General features: G+C 48.6%; 9 protein-coding genes and 1 non-coding gene across 10 annotated transcripts; 5 read left to right on the forward strand and 5 right to left on the reverse strand.

The window, feature by feature from the left end:
* Positions 1 to 226: 226 nt before the first annotated feature.
* Positions 227 to 326, reverse strand: F5Y00DRAFT_t158. Its single transcript has one exon. It is a non-coding gene; the product is annotated as a tRNA-Ser (tRNA).
* A 2,200-nt stretch (positions 327 to 2,526) lies between these two features.
* On the forward strand, positions 2,527 to 4,749 carry F5Y00DRAFT_249996 (uncharacterized protein). Its single transcript, XM_048009671.1, has one exon. The coding sequence runs from the start codon at positions 2,842 to 2,844 to the stop codon at positions 4,612 to 4,614; it is 1,773 nt and encodes a 590-aa protein (XP_047859809.1). The 5' UTR covers positions 2,527 to 2,841; the 3' UTR covers positions 4,615 to 4,749.
* A 278-nt stretch (positions 4,750 to 5,027) lies between these two features.
* F5Y00DRAFT_221180 (Triosephosphate isomerase) lies at positions 5,028 to 6,304 on the forward strand. Its single transcript, XM_048005657.1, has 4 exons — positions 5,028 to 5,157; positions 5,286 to 5,356; positions 5,440 to 6,045; positions 6,106 to 6,304. Exons 1-4 carry the CDS (start codon positions 5,120 to 5,122, stop codon positions 6,132 to 6,134), a joined length of 744 nt encoding a protein of 247 aa, XP_047859810.1. The 5' UTR covers positions 5,028 to 5,119; the 3' UTR covers positions 6,135 to 6,304.
* Positions 6,305 to 6,474: 170 nt separating this feature from the next.
* On the reverse strand, positions 6,475 to 7,023 carry F5Y00DRAFT_267114 (thioredoxin-like protein; the record flags this gene model as incomplete). Its single annotated transcript, XM_048012033.1, has 3 exons — positions 6,475 to 6,766; positions 6,837 to 6,919; positions 6,985 to 7,023. The coding sequence occupies 3 exons, from the start codon at positions 7,021 to 7,023 to the stop codon at positions 6,475 to 6,477; spliced, it is 414 nt and encodes a 137-aa protein (XP_047859811.1).
* Positions 7,024 to 7,435: 412 nt separating this feature from the next.
* F5Y00DRAFT_250004 (RNA-binding domain-containing protein) lies at positions 7,436 to 9,825 on the forward strand. Its single transcript, XM_048009672.1, has 4 exons — positions 7,436 to 7,876; positions 7,941 to 8,068; positions 8,133 to 8,238; positions 8,432 to 9,825. Exons 1-4 carry the CDS (start codon positions 7,615 to 7,617, stop codon positions 9,133 to 9,135), a joined length of 1,200 nt encoding a protein of 399 aa, XP_047859812.1. The 5' UTR covers positions 7,436 to 7,614; the 3' UTR covers positions 9,136 to 9,825.
* F5Y00DRAFT_250006 (mRNA turnover protein 4) lies at positions 9,826 to 11,083 on the reverse strand. Its single transcript, XM_048009673.1, has 2 exons — positions 10,796 to 11,083; positions 9,826 to 10,710 (listed from the first exon to the last, which is right to left on the reverse strand). Exons 1-2 carry the CDS (start codon positions 10,984 to 10,986, stop codon positions 10,134 to 10,136), a joined length of 768 nt encoding a protein of 255 aa, XP_047859813.1. The 5' UTR covers positions 10,987 to 11,083; the 3' UTR covers positions 9,826 to 10,133.
* Positions 11,084 to 11,309: 226 nt separating this feature from the next.
* On the forward strand, positions 11,310 to 12,268 carry F5Y00DRAFT_250007 (mitochondrial intermembrane space translocase subunit). Its single transcript, XM_048009674.1, has 3 exons — positions 11,310 to 11,477; positions 11,559 to 11,628; positions 11,714 to 12,268. Exons 1-3 carry the CDS (start codon positions 11,470 to 11,472, stop codon positions 11,915 to 11,917), a joined length of 282 nt encoding a protein of 93 aa, XP_047859814.1. The 5' UTR covers positions 11,310 to 11,469; the 3' UTR covers positions 11,918 to 12,268.
* A 78-nt stretch (positions 12,269 to 12,346) lies between these two features.
* F5Y00DRAFT_250008 (nucleoporin subcomplex protein binding to Pom34-domain-containing protein) lies at positions 12,347 to 18,259 on the reverse strand. Its single transcript, XM_048009675.1, has 4 exons — positions 18,029 to 18,259; positions 16,982 to 17,948; positions 13,813 to 16,923; positions 12,347 to 13,759 (listed from the first exon to the last, which is right to left on the reverse strand). Exons 1-4 carry the CDS (start codon positions 18,100 to 18,102, stop codon positions 12,407 to 12,409), a joined length of 5,505 nt encoding a protein of 1,834 aa, XP_047859815.1. The 5' UTR covers positions 18,103 to 18,259; the 3' UTR covers positions 12,347 to 12,406.
* Positions 18,260 to 18,545: 286 nt separating this feature from the next.
* Positions 18,546 to 21,383, forward strand: F5Y00DRAFT_250010 (indole-3-glycerol phosphate synthase-domain-containing protein). The gene is made up of 2 exons (XM_048009676.1): positions 18,546 to 19,182; positions 19,253 to 21,383. The coding sequence occupies exons 1-2, from the start codon at positions 18,860 to 18,862 to the stop codon at positions 21,231 to 21,233; spliced, it is 2,304 nt and encodes a 767-aa protein (XP_047859816.1). The 5' UTR covers positions 18,546 to 18,859; the 3' UTR covers positions 21,234 to 21,383.
* An 8-nt stretch (positions 21,384 to 21,391) lies between these two features.
* F5Y00DRAFT_221263 (uncharacterized protein) lies at positions 21,392 to 23,787 on the reverse strand. The gene is made up of 2 exons (XM_048005659.1): positions 23,458 to 23,787; positions 21,392 to 23,312 (listed from the first exon to the last, which is right to left on the reverse strand). The coding sequence occupies exons 1-2, from the start codon at positions 23,663 to 23,665 to the stop codon at positions 21,640 to 21,642; spliced, it is 1,881 nt and encodes a 626-aa protein (XP_047859817.1). The 5' UTR covers positions 23,666 to 23,787; the 3' UTR covers positions 21,392 to 21,639.
* Positions 23,788 to 24,309: the final 522 nt, after the last annotated feature.

The following is a 24,309-nucleotide window of genomic DNA, read 5'->3' on the forward strand; positions in this document are numbered from 1 at the left end:
AAATAATTTGAGGTTCTAAATGTCCCAAGATTGTCCCATTCGGAGATGGGATGGTTGATCGTATGGTAAGTAATTTAGCGATGGTATTGTATGTAAAACACGAAGTTCTCAAAGGAATGGAAACTTTAATACTATGATATTCTGCGTATAGATGAATAAGTGTCGTTGAAAGGGATACGGGGGGGTATAAAAATGAATTACTCGATGGGGAAAACTTAAAAAAATTCGACACCTGTGTGATTCGAACACACGCCCCCGAAGGGAATGCCTTCCTATCAATTGATCTCAATAGCAGGGCATCGCGTTAACCACTCCGCCAAAGTGCCGCTAGTTGCCTTTACGGCTTTCAGGGTTAAACATTTCCCGCTCAAACTAGCCCTATATCCGTACTTGCACATTAAACCAACCTAGCTTTCACCTAAAACCTAAAACCCAGGGGCAGATTGACGAATGATCATATTTAATTAGTGTTTGATTAGGTAGTAGCTATAATAATACCCAAAATTCAATCATTAGATACAATGCTCCTACGGTATTAGAAATTCATCCTGACTCATCTTCCCTAGAAAATACCGTTAGACACTACCTCCTTAGCCGGCTCTCTAACGCTGATTTCCTTTCACTCTTTGGACGCTCAGTTGAACTTCAGTCGAGAGTTGTGAAGTGAAGTGAAGTTGTATTCGTTCATCCTCATTAGGTAGTACTATAGCGTGTATTAACCCTAGGTATAACCATGCTACGGAAGCTAGTTAGAACTTAGCGAGGAACAAACAGGTCGATTCCAACCGTGTTCAGGTGTAAAAAAAAAAAAAAAAAAAAAAAAAAAACGATGGTAGGTTGATCTATGTTGGTATAGATGATTGGTCCCGATTTGCACGTGAATCTACTTTTAGACTAAATACCTAGATATGAATGATGTGCCATCAGAGGTGTCCTTGGTTCATGACCGTCAGCCTAGTAGGTTAAGCTGTAAGTGTCTTACCTAGTGGTTTAGATATCCCTTAATGAACAAAGTTACAACGTATCTTAATGGTTTCCCAGTGGCTATAAATTCTCTACAAATATCATAAAATAGACAGAGGTACGTAAAGCCATAAGGAGGATTTAGTCGGGCCCAGAACGTACCTAGCAACCGTATTCTTACCTAGAATAGGCGGAAACCCCTGCCAGAGTGTACTACTGGTGTGCCTAACGCTAGCCATGTGTGATTTCTTTCAAGTTTTATTGACTAAAGTACGTCCGGTTTCCAATATGTACCTCGCCTAATGTCAAGTCACCAAATATATACACCCAAGGCGAGGAATTCATGATAGTATGCTTGACGAACGGTCTCTTGGGCCTTTTATTTTTGGGGAAATGTAAGTCAGCGGAAAATATTCCATTGTTGCTTCACTTATACTACTAATGGTGATGGCGTGAGGTGTGGCAAGTGTGTCTGTCTATTGCGTGACCTCGTTCGGGTGAGATCGTTGCCCCTCATGATCCTTGGACCGTAAAGGATTAAACATGTAAGTTAAGCTAAGACGCCTCTGTTTAACTTATCTGTCCCAGGAAATTGATGTTACACCCCACTGATTGCCTGAGGTGTATGTCATCTACAGAATATAGTAAATGATAGGCAACTACTTACAGTTCATCTAGCTCCCTCGGCCAGCAATAACAAGGCTTGTTCGATGTAAAGGGTATTGGGTAGTAGCCTTGGGAAACTGTCTGCGACCACTGCTACCTCATTTGCAGAGCCTCGCTAGACGAGCCTAGGTGTAGCATAAAGAAATTACCGCAGCCTAAGTCTCATTAGGTGTGATACTTACATGATGACGATGCCCCTAGCGACCAATAATACTTAAGGGCCTCATCGCCTCGGCGTGAGAGCTAATTGGGTGGTTGATAGATGTAGTTTGGATACTGTCGAATGATAAGCACCGAGTCTTCATGATATGATCCAGAAACAAGATATCGTAAAAGGATGCAAAGCTAGAGTGACATGACATGTGATAACAGACAGGTAAACATGTAGGAGGGGGGCGTGGGCGCCTCGTTTGTATTTCATATGTAAATAATTTCTTACTTCTACCCCTCATAAAGCTGCAGACCATGCTGACGGCAACCAAGGCTAGAGATGCGGAAGCCGTTAATGTGCCAGCCTTGGTATTAATCTTCGAGCATTAGCGCTAATATTTATAAGTTCGCCCTGTTGGAGAAAGCCCGTACGATGGACTACGTGTCAAAATCACGCATACATACATCTAACTCTAGGGATCGGGGTCGATCAACCTTAGACCTACCTAGGTCCCTAGGTCACGGAATTTCAGGGCGGTGGCTTTCTATCACTTCGGGCGACCATTGGATGGCAGGGGCGGCAGACCAAGCATAGGTCTATACAGACCGGGCGACCACCGGGCACACCTACATACGACTATGAGAAGGGATGGAAGCTCCAAGTGCTTATGTCGACAATGGGATGTTGTCGTAAATCGAACACCGGCGACGCCCAGGTTCCTAGCATTTCTGGTAGGAGTTTTAGAATGAGGAGAAGTGCAAAATGTTATTATAGTCAATCGGATAAGTGCTAGCTCATAACCCCCTGATTCGAAACATATATGTTCAGGACCAGCCCTCCCCACAGAATCCCCATGGGGTGATTTGGTCCATCGCCTTTTTGTGCATCTTAAGAAATATAAGATCTATAAACGGCTCTTAAATCTTAACTCCCTTTAGGTTGTGTTCTGATCATACACAACTCGGGTGCCTCATACTCCGAACCAACTAGACGTCTATATTTTGCCTTGTGCAAATTTCCTTCTCAGACAACCACCTCTGTGCGGCTGAATCATCACCACGATGGCTGAGAATCACGGCGCGCTGCCCCCAAACGGTGCTTATAGAGCTCAAGGACCTGTCGCTCCTACGGGATTCGGCAGTCGTCCGGTAGGACAGCCACAGTCTATGCCCCAGCAAGTAGTCCCGCCCCGAGTTGGACTCCCGGTGGAAACGACTAGGGGCCCTTCTGTTAAGATTTCCGACGTAAGCCGCGGTCTCATGACCATAGATGACATGAGAGAAGATCTCGCAGAGTATGCCCTCTTCCGATTCGAGAAATACCCAGTACAAAGTCGATATGACGACGAAGGACGATTGCAACTCCCTACATGGGATAAGGCAATTAGATCCCGGGTTCAGAGCATGTCGACTGGGGAGATAAAACGTCGGATTCAACATCTTAATAGGAAGACTCGCACCCCTACCGACAAATTGCGATCCCTAAGCCCTGCGCTTCAGCGACAAATCGATGAGGCGACAGAGGAGCTCACCGTAAAAAATCCGGACCCAATGAATTATCGATGGGTACTTGTACAGCTGGATCATCAACTTGCGGAGATCGATCCGCATACTTTCGTAGCTGGAGGAAACCATCCACAACCCCTAAAACACCATAGCGTACCTAGGAGGCGAGCGTATCGACAAACGAATAGGAATAAACCTAGGTCTTTCAAGAGGATCTCATTGGCAACATACTTCAAGCGTGTACCTAAAGCAGAGGCTGACATACCCTCTCTCTACGAAGCGAAAAGAAGAATGCTCTTCTCACAAAATAATAACATCACCCATCCGCATCCGCATCCGCAGCCACAGCCACAACCACAATCACAACCACATCATGGTTCGAATCCCCGAATATCCCCCATAGGACCTGATCTTGTTGAGGGTAGGCCACCATTGGGGCCGAATGGGAATCGCCCACAACCGGTTCCGACACGTCCTAATGGGCCAGGGCCAGGAACCAGACGTCCTGCTATGAATAACACTGTAGCTGGTAGCGGAGAAAAACCAAAAGCTGCCGGTATAAAGCACAATAGGCTTGAAAGCGACTCAGGATACTCCGACTGTTTGTCGGATAGGTCGTTTCATAGTCAAATGACGCCGGACACCTCCTATTCGTCCGAATCGCTTAATAGGGGTAGAAACCGCGGACGAGTCCACAATAAGGATCGTGTACCGGTTCGGAGCTTGAGCAGAAGACAGGATGCGAATAGACTTAGTCGGGGCTTACCTGAACATCACACATACCACAGCAATCATTTTGACATCGGAAATGGGGCTAGGATGCCGCCTACTTTGGGACCTCTTCCGCCCCAGATGACATCCCCTGTTGATATCGACAGAGCTACAGACGATGCTTACCTCGCGGGCGTCCTCCGTGGGAGAAACGATGCGAGGATGGTACAACAGCGAGCGCGTCGCGAAGCTCGGTACTTAAGGCCTAATCCGCGCTTCATCTCAGCAGCGAGGTCGCCAGCTCCTCCATACAGAAGACGTATATCTACCTCTAATCGACGAGGCGATATCGATGAAGAAATATTGCGTCTCAACCTCTTATCTCTTAATGAGGATGAAGAGGATTACGATACTGTATTGCGACAAGTGGATGGCCGTCGACGAAGAGAGTTTGAGTATCTCATGCAGGAAGGGTCAGTCTTGGAAGACGATCCATTTGACCGAGAGAGGCCATCATACCCGAGATATAGTGGGAGACGGTATGAAGAATCTTATGTTACGGATGACTCCGATAGTGAGTTTAGTTTGCCGCGAAGGAGGAGGCATTTTCACTACTGAACGCAGGTGGTGAGACGAATTAGGTACTTATTTATTTTCTTTATAATTATGTTGGTTGGGTAGTTACACCAATTTGCAACTTGAAATGTTGAGTTATAGAGATGCGGAATGTATGCGGTACAGGATTGAGATTGAGTATATCATGTGACGTATAATATAAATATGTGTATAAGGTACTTTTGCTAGTGCGGATGAGCGATTTCGTAAGTGACGTCTAGCGGGGTTTAATTACTTTCAGGTACAATACAATACATACATGTACCTACCTACGTAAAGACCCCGCCTACGGAAAGTGGGCTGTACCTATGAGATTGAATTAAACATGGAAATCATCCGTTTTTACTTTGCATCAACATAGTCCGAAGACATTCTCCTCCTTCTTCCGCGTTATTTTCTAATTACTTCTACTCTTCAATATTAAACATTCTTCCTTCCTGGTCTTCCTGGAACTTTAGTCCAAATATCTTATCCACCTATCTAAGCTCAATCTATCTCATTGCCCATCATGGCGCGCAAGTTCTTTGTCGGCGGCAACTTCAAGATGTAGGACCCCTCCATATATACATACCTACGTAATATATATCCATGTCCCTCGAAGGCTGGTAAACGATATTACTAGGGGAAGCTGGGGCAAGATCACAGGAGCTGATACGAATTGGTAATTAATATAGGAACGGGACTCTCTCGTCCATCAAGGAGATTGTCGATAACTTGAACAAGGCTCAGTTAGATCCCAACGTTGGTAAGCTAACAATTTTTCCCCTTTTATTCATATATTCTAGGCATAAGAGTATGGCTTTGCTCATTATGTCTTCCTATTTCTAGAGACCGTCATAGCTCCGCCGGCCATCTACCTCCTCTTTGTCCGCGAACACCTAAAGAAGGAAATCGGCGTTGCTGCGCAGAACGTTTTTGACAAGCCAAACGGTGCCTTCACCGGTGAGATTTCAGCCCACCAACTTAAGGACGGTGGTATCGACTGGACCATCCTCGGTCACTCCGAACGACGCACTATCCTAGCTGAGAGTGATGAGGTTGTTGCTTCCAAGACTAAGTACGCTACCGAGAATGGCCTCAGCGTCATCTGGTGCTGTGGCGAGTCTCTAGAGCAGCGAGAAGCTGGCAAGACCCTCGAAGTCATCGCAGCCCAACTAGCTGCCTTAAAGTCGCAGATCTCGGATTGGAGTAAGATCGTCATTGCCTACGAGCCTATCTGGGCCATTGGCACCGGCAAGGTTGCTACAACCCAGCAGGCCCAGGAGGTACATGCATCTATCCGTGAATGGCTAGCCAAGGAGGTGAGCCAGAAGGTTGCCGACGAAACCAGGATCCTGTACGGCGGCAGCGTCAGCGAGAAGAACTGCAAGGATCTCAGCAAGGAGAAGGATATCGACGGCTTCCTCGTTGGTGGTGCCAGTCTTAAGCCCGCATGTAAGTATTCACCAACTGCCGCTTGCTTCTACGCCATTGGAATAGGCTAATCAATTGTAGTTGTGGACATCATCAACAGCAGGTCTTAAACGAGACAAAACTGGCATGTTAGCAGGAAGCTACCTCCAATGAGAGGGATGATGATTGATAATTAGATGAGAAGGTTCATTTATGGACTATAAATCCTAGGCTATCGCCTCTCTTCTCACTGTCTAATTTAAAGCCGCAGTAAAAGCGGATTATCACTGGGTTTGGAAGTTTCCTTAGAAGTATCTTTAAGTGAATTCGTCATGTTTTTGTTCGTAAATGTTACCTCGGACTATAGGCCTAGGCTCGTGGTATATGTGCCTTTAGTTGTGTTATACACTCTGCCCATATATAGTTGTACAAGGGTGGCAGGTTCCCGGGTGCCGCTCTTCTAGATCTTATTTATACCGGCATGCCTGTGCCGTGGTAAGGACTCCATATTCCTCTCACACTCTCGGTGATACTGGTAACCGGCTTGTTGACCTTCTTGATTTTCTCGCCGCTCGCGTCTCGTAGCAGTTCCAACTTCTTCAGTATTTGAAGAGAATCCATATTCTTGACGCAAATGGACTTTTGCTTGCCATTGATATAGTGGCCGATAAGCACGGGGTGTTTTCGTGGTCGAGGGGAAACGGCGAATTCGATCTGGGGATGGGTTGAGGCGAATTTGGCCAACTGGGATTTGATAAAGGAGCTTTTCATGAAGGCATAAAGTTAGAATTGGAATCCTTCGAGTACGACAATTCAGACGGGATTGATCTTACTTCATTCCTCTAGAACTTCCGGAATAGTCGCAATAGTGGATATCTATTTTCTTGCATTGCAAGATGAAGGCACCGATGCCATTCTGATACAGTGTTAGCTATTTTCTCTGAATACAATAGTAGCTAATTGAAAATTGATATTTATTACCTGGCCGACGGAAACCTTCTCTAACGCCCTGATCGTCATTGTTGCGCCTCTGGGTAGTTGGGTAGTTGGGTCGACAGCAACGTCTTCTATTGCTCAACTGTGAAATTTTGTTTTACAGAAATATACAGATTATGAAATACATTAGGTAATCCCATTCACGAGCTGCTGGGGTGGGGGTGGGGGTCACGCACTAAACCAGATACGTGATATGGATTGCATGTACCTGTGCACGGACGGTACATACATTACATATGCTACTTCGGCAAGTACTTCTCTCTAAGTCACTGCCTGGTCTGGAAATATGTCGGCTAAATTTCTTGTTAACATCACTGAGTCGATTACATGTAGGTACATACTTTTGGGCAGGTACGAGAGTACCTAGCTACCTACACTAGGCCAAGTCGAAATTTGAATGGAGCATTGGAGCTTCCAAGCAATTTCCTCGACTTCCCCCAACGACGCGAAAAAAACAATTAACTTCATTCTTTTTATTCTTTCATCCATCAATGAAAGACTGTGTCTATCCTTGATCCCTTCCTTGTTTCTCCATCTTCCATTTAACTTTCACATTTTATTCATCCTTGTAAATTTGTTATTTTCTGCTCCCGTTTAAAGATCGACGACGCGACTATGACAGACAAGCTTCCTCCAAATCTTCTTGCTCTCTTCGCGCCGCGGCCGCCCTTGCGATGGGTGCCTGCTCCCGATTTCCCTCCCGAGCAGCGAAGGACGCATAACATTACCGCCATCGCCAATTATCTTCCTGCTCTTGCTTCTTATAAGGACAATGACGGATACCAACCTACCGAGAGCTGGTTGCAGATGCGCGATAGGAAAAAGTTAGAGAAGAAGGCCCAACAAGAGAGGTTGTTGACCGAGGGTCCGCTAAACTGTTCGTGCTTCTCTATTTTCATCCTATCAACTCTTATCATAATACTAACATAATTCTTTTCTAGACAAGCCTAACGAGGATCCTAACATACGTGGCGACCCGTTTAAGACTTTAATTGTTGCGCGACTGAGTTATGATGCCACCGAGCATGACCTGGAGAAAGAATTTGGGCGCTTTGGTCCCGTAGAACGCGTACGTTATAATCTATATTCTTACCGCTTCTTAGCCTTCTGTTCTTATGCTAACATCTTTACAGATTCGTATTGTGACCGATACACATGCCCACGAGAAGCCGAATAAGAAAAAGAAGCCCCATCGCGGATATGCTTTTGTTGTTTTTGAACGTGAGAAAGACATGAGAGGTAATACTACCATTAATATTTCCCCTTGGATACGGTTCTGCTTAACCCATGTCTCTCACTCGAGATTTGGCCCTCAAGCTTGCCTATCTCCTCCCCCCTCCCCCCTTTTTAACCCCCATTTTCGCCTAGACGAGGTATAAATATTTGGTAAGGCTTTACTGACAAATGCGCCTTGTTGCGCACGTGTAACTAGCTGCTCTAGATGGTTGCGATGGCATTCGCATTAGAGACCGCCGAATTAAGGTAGACGTCGAAAGAGGTCGAACAGTTAAGGGCTGGAAACCTCGTCGGTTTGGTGGTGGCCTGGGCGGCCGCGGATATTCTAAAGCCGCGCCTCCTCAGCCTCGCGGCCCCGGATTTGCGGCCGGTTTCGGTGGACGTGAAGGCTTCCGCGGAGGTTTCCAGGGCCGTGGAAGAGGAGGAGGAGGAGGGTTCGGGGGTGGTCGTGACCGCGGTTTCCGAGGAGGAGGTAGTGGCGGTGGCGGTGGCGGAGATTTCGGCTCCGGTCGTGATCGCGGCTTCGGTCCCCAGAACAGCTATAACCCACCTCCCAACGCGCCGGCCGGTCCTAACTTTGGTGGACGCCGTGGGTTTGGCGGAGGTGATCGGGACCGCAGTGGTCCAGGCGGACCAGGCGGACCAGGCGGACCAGGAGGACCGGGTGGTCCAGGTGGTGGGTATGACTCGCGCAACGGCAGTCGCTCATATGATGATAGATCAGGCGGACATCGTGACGGAGGTAGATTCGGCGACCGCGACCGCCGAAGCGGCGCCAACTTCGAGCCGGTTCGTGGCGGACGAGAGTATCGCGACTACGACCGGTCGAGAGACGACGAGAGCCGGAAACGGGGTTACGAAGGCACGTACGAGGATCCGCGAAAGCTACGACGCTACTAAACCGACCGATCTTATCGAGACAAGAGCCGTTTGTCTTGGTGGGTATCTTCTGTCTTCCGTACTTCTGCATCTGTGCAAAACATGCCGACTTTTCCTTCTGCCTTTAGCCACCAAGGGTAAGCAAGGGTAAGATGGGTTTGAAAGCTACCGAATGAACGACAGCTACTTGATACCAGGCGACGACTAGTCAAAAGGTAAAGAAAGCAGACGAGACGAGACGACACCAAAATGCCGGGCAGCCAGTTGAACTCGAGTTTGACCCGGAATCCTACTTTATCCTCATCTAGTAGCGGCTCCTGTTTGATTGTCCCATTCATCTCCTGGATTACCGCAACCCTTATTGATACCAGAAATTGGCGAGGTAATACGTTTTTCTTTTTAACACTTACATGTACTCTATGATGACCGTAGGGAATAATTGCAAGGTCCAGTTAAGTCGCAAGCAATAAATGGCGAGTAGTTTTTATTTCCTCAGGTAAGGTCGGAGGTAAGAAATGACGGGTATGCCTACTGACCGGGGATGATGTACTGTCAAGTGGAAGGGGAGGCGTTGGATGGGAAGTGAAAAAAAATATAATGAGTCGAGTTGTGTAATCCCGTATATTAGCAATAGCTTCTATTCTTGCTTGACACGTTTCTCGTGAGACATAGCATCGAATTGAAATGTAAGATAGTCACGAACAAGTTACAAGTTTTTAGACGGCTGTCGCTGTCGTCTTGGATGATGACGACTCATATAATGCCTTTCGACCTAGATAAGCCTAAGATGCCAATGCCAATGCCAATGCTAATGCGAGCATAGCGAAATAGTGAAAACCCGAATTAATCATGAAAAACCTTTCCGGCCCCTATCTTTTTGCCTCTGCCAAAAAACGCCAGCAACCATGGTATCGCCGTAAATGCACATACGAGAATATATACGGGGGTAGGGGGAGGGGGGAAACTACAGGAATAGTGAGTATAGTGCCAGCAACGGACATGTGTTTCCCCTTAATCCCTTAATCGCTTCCCTCGTCCTCAACACCGTCCATGGCCTCCGGGTCCACGGGCGTGACTTCGGACGTAGCGGCGCTCCAGTACGCGACGACTTTGATCTTAAACTCGCTCATGCACACGCTGAACAACTTCAGCAGCCTCGTCTGCCGCGAGTCCAACACATCGCCTTCCCGACACACCACATACCCTTCTTCCTTACGCGCTCCCTCAAGCGCCTCCTCCAGCACAACGCGCCCCTTGACCATGCGCACGGGCATGCCCAGGCGTCGTAGCTCCGGCTCCAGGGTATGTCCTAGCGGGACGTCGTGCTCGGCAGGCACCTCGCCGCCTGTGGCGTACAAGGTTCCCGGGGGGATGACGAAGTCTCTGGGTGCGACTGCGCCGGCGCGCGCGAAGTCGACTTTTTCACCCGCTAGAGACTCTAGGTACGGGAGGAGTTGCGCAGGGGGCCGGTTGCTGAAGATTAGGCCGACGGTGCCGCGCAGGTACGGGGTTAGCTTGTATATGTTGTCGGCGTAGCTGTCCTCGGGGCTGTGGCCGAGGGCGCGGGCCATGAGTTTTGTTTTGCCGAAGAAGATGCTACAATGGTATTAGACATTTGTATGTATGCATATATATATATTTGGGTGAATAATACGGAGGGAAGAGGGGTGACATGACATACCGGCTATCGGATAATTCCTGCCTCACATCTTTCAGGTATGTGTTGCGCATGTTGTCGACGGCGAAGATGAAGCAGTGCTGGTACTGGGGGATGCATTCGCGGATATTTTCGAAGAGGCGCTCCTTGTTCTCGCGGGTCTTCTTGTTGACCTGCGTGAGGTGTATGACTTTGGAGCGCTTTGACTTGGGCATCACGGCGGTTTGTTTATTTTATTGTATTGTAGTAGATCAAGTCCAATGGTTTGAATTGGGTTCGCTGTTTGAATATAGTCTTCTTTGGTTGTCACTGTAATCCGTAGGAAAAAAATAAAAAAAGAAGAAAATATGCAAGTTCGCAAAATTCCTAATCGATAAGACGGGCGGTCTACTTCGTACCTTTGCCCCGCTGAAGCTTGGAACAGGGGTCTTTACTAGACTGATGCATTAAACCAATCAGCATTGAGAACTTTATACTTAGATCCCGGACCCAAGAAAAACCGACGTCTGTTATCGATAACATGAATGAATAACGACGATTTCTTGTTAGGAAACTCGGACTTTAGCTCGTGAAGCTTCAGAAGCAAGTTTTCAATCGTCATCCCGATTCTACATATAAGCCTTTTTAGCTGCTACCGTCAGAACCCCCTGTTTCGACCTTCTTTTCGAGTCACCCCTTTTACACACACCACAGACGATATGGACGGGTAAGTCGACTTGAAGCCGGGACAACCAACACCCACAAAGGAAATATAGAAATATACAACTAATACGATTGGAATATACAGGTTAACAGCATCCGAGACGCGCGAGCTGGAGCAGCGCATGCAGAAGCAGCAGATGAAAGTCTTCTTTGGAGTACGTCGATCCAGTTCTTAAATTATCGTCATAATACACATATATACGTGATATACGTCAGACTGCTAACACCTACTCCAAACAGCTCTTTAGCAACTTAGTCGACCACTGCTTCATGTCCTGCATCGACGACTTCACATCCAAGTCCCTAACAGGCCGCGAGACCGGATGCGTCGCCCGCTGCGTCCAGAAGCACATGGCCCTATCCCAGCGCCTCAGCGAGCGGTTCCAAGAGCACAATGCCCAGATGACGCAACAGCAGCAGCAGCAGGGAGGCGGATTCCGATAAGCCAATCCTTCTCGACGATAGATAGCGCTCTTGTTTTCCCTTGTTGATGGTTAGTGGGCTATATGTATATTACGCTCGGAGCTTTGAGGTTTTGGCGTAGCTGGCTGGCTAGGACTGGATATATCTTGTCTATGTCCCACGTTATGTCCCACGTGAAATAACATGGAAAACGCTAGGTCGGGTAAGGCGACCTTAACTATGAGGGTTGCTAGGTGTCCCGTCGTAACTGGCACGGGAGCCGAGGCTGGGAATAATAGCCTTGATGTATTAATAGGGACTATAGGGGGTTCCCATCTGGGGATGATACCCCGGCTCTAGAGATGAGCCTTGAACATGACTATTTCAACTCCGTATATGAACTTACACTAAGGTTGTCTACGGATTATATAAAGCACCGTCGCAAATGTCGTAAATTCTTAACTCCCTGGGCAAAAGAACAAGCGCCGTTGATTCTAATCGTCTACCTATCCTACCTACCTAATGCCGTGCTCATTCCAAACCTTCACTTAGTACAATTCGCACGAGCTCCAACTGCTCCACAACCTTCTCCTCGAGCTTGTTCTCGAACCCTCTGCCCTTGTTCCGATCCGAGGGCGGCATACTCCTCCACTCCGCCTCGCGTGGCCCCAGCGTCACCAGTCTCTCCCTTAGGAGCTTCCGGCGGTCTATCCAAAACTCGACGCTCTCTAGGAGTGCCGCCGAGTCCCACTCTACTGCCGGAATATCCCTGGCATTATTAGCACGCAGGGCGCTCAGCACGCGTGTCATCAGAGCCAGCGAATGAATCTCGGACACAGATAGAAGCGTGATATAGTCGCGGTCGTTGCGGTCTCGCCTTCGACTGTCGCTAGGGGGCTCGAACCTATCGACGCTGGATTGCATGAGATTGGGAAATTGGTTAAGCACGTATGCGACTTCAGGGGCAATTGTAGTACCCAATGCCGTCAAGATATTGAGAAGCAAAGGAACAATACCCTTAGCCCATATGCTATAGCAGCGTTGTAATCCAACCGAATCAGCGAAGGGCTTCACGTTCGAGCGACGGAGGTAACTAGCCAAGTTGGCCGTCGTGATATGGTTAAGCAAACCGTCGCATGCTAATTGTTCTGCTATCAAAGGCAACGTGGATAATTCAAGTAGGAAAAGTATTGATAGCTCTCCATATATAGGATCGCCTTGATCGGCTATCCTGTCCGCCCACGAGTACAGAGATACTGCCGCCTGCACGACGTCGTGCGCGGTCAGGATATTGAGGATCTGCGTTTGATTCTGGTCCATCCCCGGAAAGCAAAGACAGGCTTGCAGGACGGCATTAAGAAGGGCAAAGTCGTTAGGCAAGACAGATGGTTGCGTATCGTGGACCAAAGATACCAGAGTTCGGAATCCTTTGGCAACGGTGATGTCGATGATGCTCAAAACGGCCTGAGTAACTGTTGCAGCGGACACGGCACTCCCGTGCTTAGCGGAAGACGCGTTTGTCGTTAGTGATCGAACCTGAGCTCGCAATGTGACGTATAATAGCTTAAGAAGTGTTCGGTATAGCGAAATGTTCTCCGATCCATACGGCTCTTGAACGCCACTAACTGTTGCCCACAAGGCCGTCAAAAGCTGGGTGATATCGCCGGGGGATGGGGCGCTGTCGACAACCCTTTGCACAAGCATAAGTGCCAAGTTCACTCGCGACTCGGCAAGGCGCTCGAAGACTTGGTCGTGACTTTGCGTCTCTTCATTCGCCTCCAAGCATTGCTGAGCAACCTGTAAAGACTGCTTTTTTAGAGTATCGTTACTTGGTAGACAGGTGCTGAGTTCAAGGAGTAGGAATTCCCAAGCATGATAAAGACTCTGTATATGGTTTAGCGGTAACTCGATTCTGATCTGATGTCTAGGAAACTTACGATTTGGGCGTCGACTAGCGATAGATTGGCGTTGGCCTTTTCCATCTCGCTTCTGAACCCGTTATTCCGAGGACCAACCCAGCCCGAGTCGAACGCGAGCAGCTTGTCCGCAAGGCTCAAGGCATAATAGAAATCGACTCCTAAAGACCGAGGCTCGAGTAACGTCCGTTTGAAATTATCGAGGGAACAGCCGGGATATTGGTTACTGAAATTCCGGGCGAAATTGACATGAAGGCCCCGGTTGTAACCGGAGACAGCCACACCGTCTCGCAGGTAGTAATCCAGATCGCGTGTCAATTCCTTGGCGAATGCATCGGCTTGGCCTATCTGCCGAAGGTGGAAGAGTTGCATAGCGAATATCTCGGCAACGTATGCAGCGATCCGTGCTTCGTTGCACGCCCGTAATACGTTGGACTTAGAAGTAAGGGACGACGGCTTAAGGTCTCGTACAAATCTTCGTAGCTCCGTCAAAAAGTTGGTATTCTTTTGTAAGGTGAAAATAGTCCACGGCCAGAAGTTTTGGGCTGAGGTGATGAAATCTAGAATTGAAAGGGCTTCTGACTCCTCAATCTCAGATATAGAGCTAAGCCTGTCGAGAGCAGATGTGAGCACGGAACTTGAAGACACTTCTGTTGCTTTGCCGGTCCCATTCTTAGCATCGCGTGGTGTCTTCCCCGTAAGAAGACAATTCGCCATCCACTGTTGCCTGTTTCTAACAATGGTCGAAAAGAATCGCCAGATCGTATTGACTTCCTGGGCTTGATCAAAAGGTTTGTCTAACGTCGACAACAGTTGGATGAACGAACGGGACGTCTGAGGACCAAGATATCCAAGTAAAGAAGGGGGCTCTCCTGTACTTTTGCCGGAACTGATCACTAACGCTTCCAGAAGCTCGATAGCCGGTCCTCTGAAAGTATCATGGCAGGCACAAACACGGGCAACAAATGGCGTCGCTTTAAATAGTTGATGCTCAACCGTGGTCGAGGACCGATCGAAGAGATTCGCCACTCTCACCAGATTCTTCGCCAGCCCGAGCACCGCCTTCGTCTGGGCCCGGAAAGCCACGGACCTATTCGCATATACGGTAGAACCGTATGGTTGCGTTGCCGCAACCAGAGTAACGAGAAGTGGCTGGACACGGAGGCTTCCGGCCGATGGCGCGAGGAAACTATCCAAGACATACTTAGCGGCTGGCTCTAGAGCCGACATCAAAAATGTCTTCGAATTTATATCGTCCATACTAAATGTGTAGTAGATCGCCTTGTCCATAATCGGTACCACGTCACGTACGAGGACCATACGATCTAGGGCGGACGCGAATCTCCATGTAGACGAACTCTCTAGGATATCCATCGACGTTCGTACAATTGACAAGGAAATCTGGGTCACTATCTTGTCCGAAACCCCTAACCATATATCCTGGGTTTGCTTTTGCCTGGAATTTGTCTTTGCACCCGTTTTACGCCGCACCGAACTGCTCATGGCGCTATCGATGAGACTGGAGAATAGACGCACGGCAGACATCAGGAACTCCAACCGAGTATCAGATAAGTCAAGGCTCCCAACTAGCCTGGCAAGTCGACCTCCTTGGCTTTGGTTGCCAAGGATTGTGCATCGCGACATATACGACCAGACTCTGCCTGGACATATCGATAGAACAGCGTGGAGGAATTGCAGGCAAGCCGCTACAGCGGCTAACACGTTGCTCTCTGGGTCTGCGTCTAGAAGAAGGTCCAACGTGTCACAAACAACAGATATGATATCTTTAGTTCGTGACAACGCTCGGCTGGCCTCGCCTACAATGGCCAACGCAGCTTCGGGAGCTTCAGAAGAGTTTTCACCCGAGGTTTGAATTCTTACGCACTCTGTACGGACGAGTGTAGCAAGTAGCGACACTGCCTCTGCGGTATCTTCCGTAGTAAGTTCTCCGAGCTGCAAATTGTACTTGCTTGCAACAAGATTGGCGTCCAGTCTCTTTCCAAGCAGAGCCAGGGCAGAGTGTTCATACTCCACCTGCACAATTCTCCCTTCGTCCACAATGAAGCGGCCATAAGTACCTGCCGGTATTATGAAGTGTTCGTCTTCTGCCGTTATTCGTCTCCGGCTTGCTACTGGGACAAATAGGGGGAAATCTTCGAGAAACTGGAAGCTATTAGAATTATCCTCCTCGTAGGCAAGTTGATAATCGTTGAAATCGTCGGGTAGTGTAAATGTAAGCGTCGGCGTTTTTTGAAGGAGCTTCAAAATGAGCTCGCAATTATTGTCGTTAGTATGCGTAGAATAAAGGGTTCGGCACAAGGTAATGAATGGGATAAATTCGTAAGGGAACCGGTTCAGCGCCTGATGGAAATAACTTTCAAGAATGATCTCGTCGTTAAAGGCTAAGGTAATAACGTCTTGCTCCGCAGAGATAGTGCGAGATTGTGAGAGATCCCAGTAACCTTGACCACCAGACAGAACGGCTATTAGGGCGTAAACCGGCTCTGATTTGTATCCTACTAAAGGATAGGTAACGCGGAGCAGGTCTAGAAATGCGCATCTCATTCGAGAACCAATCGAATCGGGAAATATCGCATTATCCGAGTTCCCGAGACAAGAGGACATAGTAGCAATAACATCATATACTCGAGCCCGGTCCGTGGCTATAACAGCAAGTACCTGGACCCGTTTGAAATCGCGGTCTAAGCTCTTGTTAATGAGAAAGTCGTCATACCTCCGCTTGTCAATTGTAGTGATGCTCCCCGCCGAGTTCCTCCTACCCAAGGTTGGGACCATCTGCGTGGCCGAATCATAGTTCTCGACAGCCTTTTCGTTTTGAATTGCATCCCGCCTCTCCGCGCGTTCTTGGTAGGATGAGAACATAGCATGTACTACTGGTACCCAGGCAAATAAAACCGGGACGGAATATGACGAGCCTTGGTCAATCAAGCCTTCTAGCACATCGTGGATTTGTTCAAGAACATTCGAAGAGGCAAGGTATTCATCGTCCGTATTCAACTCTACATCTCCCTCGAAGAAACCCATCATCCGAGGAAGGTTAAGAATAGAGAGGGAGATGACACAGACTAGACACTGCAGCGGAACTGCCAAGTCTGGTATGTTTCCCGGAAACTAGAGATAAGGTTAGCAAGGAAGTAATTTACTCACACATCTAGTCTGAGTGACTTACCCCCTGAAGCTGTTCCAAAAAGTCCAGTGTACCAACTAACGAAAACCATTGCTGAGCGAGTTGAGCAGACACGAACACATCGCTTGACAGATCCAGGAGCTGAAAGACAATAACCATGCGGTGAAGAGCTTCAGTAAGTTGCGTATGAATCCATTGCTCGCTGAACTCCTCTGTCAAAAGGATTTCATCATTTACTACCTTATCGAGAGGGGTTTGGGAACGGGTAATGGAATCCGGAAGTAGATTTAAATATTGAGATACGAGGGCGTGGTAGGCCTTGGTGCGAGTATCGTTCGGAGATTTCTGGGGCTGTTTGGGAGACATCCCGTATGCTTTGAGGTAAGACTTTCGGATCGTTTCTGACGTTTCGGACCGTGGTGAAGCGGGCAAGCTTTCTTGCAGTATCAATGTGAAAATACAGTCATTAGTAGCAGCGTAGTAGCGGCATTCTTCAAGGTAAGTCTGAAATATTCGCTGCTTCCTGCTCTCGGGCTTCTCGAAGTTCGCCTGTATGTCGGCCGCGTCGAGCGTGCTCACGATATTAAACCCAGGGAGGATGTTGGTTGTTTGCGCATTTGAGGCGCCAGCAGCTTCGCGTAGACTCGCGACATCTTGATTAGAGATGGGACCTAGAAGCTGATTGCGAGGACGTGACTGAAATTCGATAACAACCACCCGGAGAGCAGCGATCTCGTTAATTTGAGCAGTCTTGCTCAACCAAAGGGCATCTTCTTTAATGACATTTATATCGTATTTATCATTAGGGGTGGGTGTGACTTGTATGGCAGCAGTCTTTTTAACAAAGGCGGAATGGTGAGGACTCTTGTCGCTTCGCGGTTCGAAGGCCGAGCCGGGTTTGGTAAAGAAGGATTGGACTAGAGGGTCGGTGAGAAAGTCGACGACGGCAGAACTGCTCTGTCGATGGCCAGAAGGATCTGTCAGCGCTGAAGCTAGTAGCCTCCACGATCTGAAGCGAGTGGGAAACGAGGTTAGCAGGTGAGGGTAACGGAGATAGTGGCTGGCGATAATTCATGGTGTTGCACTTACAAGACGACAGTTTCGCCCTTCAAGCAGGGCTCCAAAGGAGGTAAATAAACATGATCAGTTTGTAGTTCTGCCATTGCTGCAGCTATCAGCAGGCAATGGGTAGGTTAACTGTTCATCGAATGCATGTGAATTAGCGAAGGACGAGAAGCTGTTAGCTTTTCGCTGCGACGCGGTTTAAGAGAAATTGTTGAAAATCGCAAAAATGGCCGGATTGATACTCATTTATTGGAGCTTTCCACAGGATATGTACTAACATAAAAAAGAATGTTCAGCGTCAGAGCTTCCGACGTGCATGTACCCGTTACATGTACCCACTCAGAGGTACATGCAACACCGCGCGCAGGTACGCGCTATCTAATTGAAGCTAGTTCCATCCAGCCATTCCAATGGATAAGTGCATAACTTTAGTACCTAGCTGCCTAGGTCTGTTATCGATAAAAGATATGCCTTTTAGCCTCAGCCTTATCACACAGTAGGTAGGTATTAGGTATTATACCTTGGAGGGGCTACAGAATTCTGCCACTTTGTCATACCTCCGATGCCCGGAAATAATTCAAATATTGTTTGCATTTTGCATGTACAACATAAAAGTCCCATTGAGTAGCCGGTAGAGTGGTAGAGTGGGATTGTCGACTACAGTCGGAAATATCGTTGTTTCTACGTTAATATCGTCTCTTATTTTGTCCAGAAAGTGAATTTGTGATTCAAGATTCAACCAATCGAGATACCCTCATTTCCACCTCCAGCTAGTAGAAGAGTCAACCCACTCCGACCTGTTTTACCACAGAGAAAAAAGAACAAGAAAAAAAGGAATTAAGGAACAAGTAAAACATGGCTACAACTCTGGACATCATTGATCACTCCCCTCACCATCCCGACCCGTCGCCTCCTATACCTACCGCCTCGAACCTTATCCTCATAGACAACTATGACTCTTTTACCTGGAATGTGTACCAATACCTCGTCCTTGAGGGCGCCAAAGTTACCGTGTACCGGAACGATCAGATCATTCTCGACGAGTTGATAGCCAAGAAACCCACCCAGCTCGTCGTCAGCCCTGGTCCGGGTCACCCCAGCTCCGACTCTGGAGTAAGTCGAGATGCTATCCGGCACTTTGCGGGAAAGATCCCAATATTTGGGGTTTGTATGGGCCAGTGAGTTGGAAAGCACTCTTCACTTCAAACCTCATCTGTGGCCTGTTACCTAACGTGGGTATATATATAGGCAGTGCATTTTCGAAGTGTACGGTGGTGAAGTAAAGTCCGCCGGAGAAATCCTTCACGGCAAGACCTCGCCATTGGCCCACGATTCTAAGGGAGTATATGCGGGAATGGCACAAGGTCTTCCTGTGACAAGATACCACTCCCTTGCGGGCACACATGTGACTCTACCCGGATGCCTCGAGGTCACCTCCTGGATTCCCAAGGACGATGGCTCTAAAGGTGTTATAATGGGTGTGCGCCATAAGGAGTATACGGTCGAAGGCGTCCAGTTCCATCCCGAGAGTATTCTTTCGGCAGATGGTCGGGTTATGATCAAGAATTTCTTGCACATGCAAGGGGGTACTTGGGCTGAAAACGAGCGACTACAAAAAGAGTCGCAGGTTAACGGTGTCGCAAAGAGCGTGGCAGCGACGGCCCCTAAGAAGAATAACATATTGCAACAGATATATGCTCGTCGAAAGGAGGCAGTGGCAGCCCAGAAGGAGATCCCGTCACAACGTTTAAGTGATCTTGAGGCTGCGTACGAACTTAACGCCGCCCCCCCTCAAATACCATTCGTCGACCGCCTACGTCAAACTCCGTTCGATGTCTCCCTTATGGCCGAGATCAAGCGAGGTTCGCCCTCGAAAGGTATCTTTGCCCTCGAAATCGATGCGCCATCGCAGGCGAAGAAGTACGCTCTGGCAGGAGCCAGCGTCATCTCCGTGCTCACGGAGCCAGACTGGTTTAAGGGTAGCATCGAAGATCTCCGTGCCGTACGGCAAGTATTAGACAGCATGCCTAATCGGCCTGCGGTGCTCCGAAAGGAGTTCGTATTCGACGAGTACCAGATCCTAGAGGCACGACTCGCTGGTGCCGACACGGTCCTCCTTATTGTTAAGATGCTTGACGTAGAGCTACTCACGCGCCTATACAAATATTCTCTTTCCTTAGGAATGGAACCCCTAGTCGAAGTTCAGAACGCAGAGGAGATGAAAACGGCGGTGGAATTAGGCGCCAAGGTCATCGGTGTCAACAACCGCAATCTAGAGTCTTTCGAGGTTGACCTCGGTACTACTAGCAGACTACGCAGTCTCGTACCAAAGGAGACTATCATATGCGCTCTCAGCGGTATCAACACTCACGAGGACGTAGTTGTCAATCACATGGATGGCGTCAACGCTATCCTAGTGGGCGAAGCCATTATGCGTGCCCCCGATGCGTCGCAGTTCATCCAGCAGCTCTGCGCGGGTCAAGTAACCGCCCAACTAAAACCTAAACCTAACCCACTCCTCGTCAAGATCTGCGGCACGCGTACTCCCGAGGGCGCATTGGCCGCTGCCGAGGCCGGCGCAGATCTGATCGGCATGATCCTCGTGCCGGGACGAAAGCGCACCGTGAGCGATGACGCCGCGAAGGCTATTTCCAAAGCAGTCCATGGCTTCGCCCGATCCGACTCATCAGCTTCCTCTGCCATACCCATATCTAGCAATGCCGCAAGCGACTTCTTCACCTCAGCATCCCGCAAACTTACTCTTCCCAACCGCCCCCTACTCGTCGGCGTGTTCCAGAACCAACCCCTAGACGAAATCCTCGATTTACAGAAACGCTACTCCCTCGACGCCGTGCAGCTTCACGGCCGCGAGCCGATCGAGTGGGCACGCGCGATCCCAGTACCCGTGCTACGACGCTTCTCGCCTGGTGAGCCGGGGCTAGGCGCCCGCGGATACCACGCCGCGCCCCTATTCGACTCTGGGTCCGGATCGGGACAGTTACTCGACGGCGTCGACGTAAAAGCAGCGCTAGCGAAGGACCAGGAACTACGAATCGTGTTGGCAGGTGGCTTAGCGCCGGAGAACGTAGCAGACGTAATCTCTGCCGCCGGCGAAGACGGTAGCCGGATCATCGGCATTGACGTAAGCAGTGGTGTTGAGGGACCAGATGGCCAGCAGAGTTTAGATCGGATACGAGATTTCGTTACGAGGGCGAAGGCTATCAGGTAGATGAAAAGAAAAAAAAGAAAGAAGCACAAATGAGAAATGAGAGAAGAAATACTGGTCATGGATATATATCACGGCGGGTGCGGTAGGAAAGGGACGGATGTTAGGTTAGGGGTGAGCTATGTATAAAAGAATAAAAGCACTGCGATTTTCATTCATTATTGAAGTATTCGCGTGACCCTGTGACTTCGCAACTAGTTTGGCGGTTCTAGTAAATTATTCCTACCCTGCAAGCTTTCACTTTCACCCAGAGATCGAGTACTTAACCTTCCATGCGGTACAAGTGCAACCGGTCGTTTCCTGGGTATTAAATCTCCCGCAGCAGCCAGTAACCTCTAACATCTTAACCTCGACCTCTCGACCTCAAAAGGAAGACAGTAGCAGGTTCATCGCCCGTCACAACAACCCCCTATCGAAACCGACCCCTCCCCCGTCCCCCCGTAGTCTTATTCCGCGCGCTCTCAAGCGTACTCTTGAAATCCTTGTACAGCGCAGTCACTATACCCTTCTCACGCCACCCGTCGACGATTCCGTTCGCCAGATTGCGGCGCTTCCTAGCCTTCAAGCGCTCGCGCTCCTTAAGCTTATGCGCAGTCATCCACCCGTCATCTTCGAGCCGCTCCTCGACCCATTCCTTGAGCGCGTGTTTCCAATGGATCAGGCTGTGCGCAGTTTCCGCGTTACTGCAGCATACGACACCTACGTGCCATTCTCTAGTTACCGGAGGTAGCGTCATGCCTTGCGTGTCAATGGAACCGGCGTTGCTTTCGTTGTCGCTGTCTTCGTCTTCATTGCTGTCGTTATCCTCGGTGTCGGATTCGACATCTGCGAGGGTGCTTTTGTAGTACGGGTGTCCTTGGAAGATGATGCGGAAGGACGCGGGGTGGTTGCTTCGGCCGCAGGCGTCACATGTGTCATACAAACCAGCGCTCCTTTCGGATCGATCCATCTCGTAAGCCTCCATTTTAGGCCTACCTTTTAGAGTACGGTAGAACTCGGCCTTCCAAGCGGCGGAGGCAAATTTAGAGGATGCGAGGGCGCGGACCTCGTCGTCTAGTTTACGCCAGGCGTTGTTATAAACAGGATCGTTGCGCTCGAACGCGGGATTGATACGGTTGTGAACTAGCCACTCAATGACATATGGGAATTGGTCCTTTAGTGGCCTATGTGCTTGAGCTGTGAATTCCAGGGGAATGTCCAGGTTCGCAGGAGCTCCTAGGGGGGCATCGTCGTCATCAGAGATGAAATCTTCGAGGTCCTTATCGTCGTCGTCGCCATCTTGACCCTCGACATCCTCCTGGCTATCCTCTTGGCTTATCTCCTCAATTTCCTTTTCCTTTCGTCGTAATCGCTTAGCAGGCTTTTCCTCCTTTTCTTGCTCTTCACCTTCTGACTCCTCGTCATCGAAGTCCTTCAGGACGACGAATTCTTCCTCTGGGTCCGTGTCGTAAAGTCCACGCTTCTCCTCATCGGAGTCTTCTTCTGAAGATGTAAGCTTTTCAATCTTCTCGCCAGCCCTCCGGCGACGAAGAAGTTCCATCTTCTTCTGCTTTTCAGAACGATGGCCTTTCGGTGCGCCCCGTTTTGTAGGTGAAGAAGGAACTAGAGAGGTTGGTCTCTTAAGTCTACCAGGAGTCGAGACCGATATCTTCCTCTTTTTCACTGGTGAAGCATCCGAGTCGCTCGAGTCCTCAAGTTCGATGAATCTCGGGCGCGGGCGTTTTAGCGAGCTAGGCGGCACAATAGGACGGTCATCGTCGTCCTCATCCCCATCTTCATCCGAGTCATCTAAGGCGATAACAGGAAGGCGTCGACGTTTTAGAGTAGAAGGAGGAGCGATTGGCTCATCATCATCATCGTCGTCGTCGTCGTCGTCGTCGTCGTCGTCAATGACGGTATTTCGAAGTCTAGTTGAGACAGACTGCGACGACTTTACAGGGACGTTATTCTCTTCATCTTGGTCTGGCACTTCAGTCTCAGACTCGGAATCATCACCCACGACGGGGCGCCTAGAGTCATGAATTTTTGGCATGAAACTTGCCGGGGGCGGCCTAGCCGGCGATGTCGTATTTTGTGATAACCCTATCCGATTATAAGTATTCGTATTATAATAATATAAACCAATATGTTTGCTACCCTCCTATTCTTGAGTGGCAAGTTCAAGTTTAGAATATGTTAAGATGTTAAGAGATAACTAGACAATAAAGGAGAAGCATCAAATACATACCAACAGTGCCTCGTAGTTTGCTCTGCCTTTTCTTAGAGCGGCCCGAAGAACGAGTTGCTTGCGCCGGGGATGCACGACTTGGACTACTGCTCGCACCTGTATCCTTGGAAAATCGTACGTTGGCAGGCGTAGCTTTACCCGGCGAGCTAGAAGCACCAATAGATTCAAACGTAAGTTGAGTCTGGCGTTTTTTATTCTTACGAGCCATGATAAGTTGAGGCGATCCAAGTAGGTATGATCACAACGATAAGAAAAGAAAAAAAAGATATCGAAGCCTTTTAGTACTGTAACGTCTAAGAAGACTAATTCGAGAGATATTAATAATAGATATCCCTAACGATGCCAAACGATATGTTTAACTATGTAGATGTAATCGGGAGGTTTGCGGGCCTATCGCCGCCCCTCCATATCTGAAAGAAATGACGTAGGGCAAACGAATACAAACATAGTAACCTAGATAACAAGCCTAAAGTGTTTTAGTGGCGAGTAGATAGCGGTGATGAAGTAAAAATGGAGTGAACAATTAGCTGAAGCCTGAAAAATTACGCGTCGCATCCAAATCACGTTGTCGATACATAGTACTTTCGCGAAGTCACGTGGCCTCTCCCATTTAAACCTCTACCTAGGTCCCGTCCTTAATCAACCGAGAACCCCGGAACGCCGTTACCTTAAACCGACCACTATTTAATCTTTAATATATATATGTATATATATATACAATGTGAGAGTCCCAATATTTCCAGAGTTCTAACCAGTCAGCACACATGGGTATATATTAGGTATATATCACTTCGACAGCTCTACAAACTCTTTAACACTTCTATTCGCGATATCAGTAGTATCTTTTGGGGG

Source organism: Daldinia vernicosa (assembly GCF_022497035.1).
Source record: "Daldinia vernicosa strain CBS 139.73 unplaced genomic scaffold F5Y00scaffold_96, whole genome shotgun sequence".
NCBI lineage: Eukaryota > Fungi > Ascomycota > Sordariomycetes > Xylariales > Hypoxylaceae > Daldinia > Daldinia vernicosa.

What these genes read in the sequence shown, in the direction of transcription:
- F5Y00DRAFT_221263 (XM_048005659.1), bottom strand. Translation starts at nt 23,665, where the DNA reads ATGGCTCGTAAGAATAAAAAACGCCAGACTCAACTTACGTTTGAATCT. An exon ending in CAAACTACGAGGCACTGTTG is followed by an intron (nt 23,313 to 23,457) that starts GTATGTATTTGA and finishes ATAATCGGATAG; the next exon opens with GGTTATCACAAAATACGACA.
- F5Y00DRAFT_250010 (XM_048009676.1), top strand. Translation starts at nt 18,860, where the DNA reads ATGGCTACAACTCTGGACATCATTGATCACTCCCCTCACCATCCCGAC. An exon ending in TTTGGGGTTTGTATGGGCCA is followed by an intron (nt 19,183 to 19,252) that starts GTGAGTTGGAAA and finishes GTATATATATAG; the next exon opens with GCAGTGCATTTTCGAAGTGT.
- F5Y00DRAFT_221180 (XM_048005657.1), top strand. Translation starts at nt 5,120, where the DNA reads ATGGCGCGCAAGTTCTTTGTCGGCGGCAACTTCAAGAT. An exon ending in TCAGTTAGATCCCAACGTTG is followed by an intron (nt 5,357 to 5,439) that starts GTAAGCTAACAA and finishes TCCTATTTCTAG; the next exon opens with AGACCGTCATAGCTCCGCCG. An exon ending in TGCCAGTCTTAAGCCCGCAT is followed by an intron (nt 6,046 to 6,105) that starts GTAAGTATTCAC and finishes AATCAATTGTAG; the next exon opens with TTGTGGACATCATCAACAGC.
- F5Y00DRAFT_250008 (XM_048009675.1), bottom strand. Translation starts at nt 18,102, where the DNA reads ATGGCAGAACTACAAACTGATCATGTTTATTTACCTCCTTTGGAGCCC. An exon ending in AAGGGCGAAACTGTCGTCTT is followed by an intron (nt 17,949 to 18,028) that starts GTAAGTGCAACA and finishes CACTCGCTTCAG; the next exon opens with ATCGTGGAGGCTACTAGCTT. An exon ending in CGCTAGTCGACGCCCAAATC is followed by an intron (nt 13,760 to 13,812) that starts GTAAGTTTCCTA and finishes AACCATATACAG; the next exon opens with AGTCTTTATCATGCTTGGGA.
- F5Y00DRAFT_250007 (XM_048009674.1), top strand. An exon ending in AGATGAAAGTCTTCTTTGGA is followed by an intron (nt 11,629 to 11,713) that starts GTACGTCGATCC and finishes TACTCCAAACAG; the next exon opens with CTCTTTAGCAACTTAGTCGA.
- F5Y00DRAFT_250004 (XM_048009672.1), top strand. Translation starts at nt 7,615, where the DNA reads ATGACAGACAAGCTTCCTCCAAATCTTCTTGCTCTCTTCGCGCCGCGG. An exon ending in GCTTTGGTCCCGTAGAACGC is followed by an intron (nt 8,069 to 8,132) that starts GTACGTTATAAT and finishes ACATCTTTACAG; the next exon opens with ATTCGTATTGTGACCGATAC. An exon ending in ACGTGAGAAAGACATGAGAG is followed by an intron (nt 8,239 to 8,431) that starts GTAATACTACCA and finishes ACGTGTAACTAG; the next exon opens with CTGCTCTAGATGGTTGCGAT.
- F5Y00DRAFT_249996 (XM_048009671.1), top strand. Translation starts at nt 2,842, where the DNA reads ATGGCTGAGAATCACGGCGCGCTGCCCCCAAACGGTGCTTATAGAGCT.
- F5Y00DRAFT_250006 (XM_048009673.1), bottom strand. Translation starts at nt 10,986, where the DNA reads ATGCCCAAGTCAAAGCGCTCCAAAGTCATACACCTCACGCAGGTCAAC. An exon ending in CAGGAATTATCCGATAGCCG is followed by an intron (nt 10,711 to 10,795) that starts GTATGTCATGTC and finishes ATACCATTGTAG; the next exon opens with CATCTTCTTCGGCAAAACAA.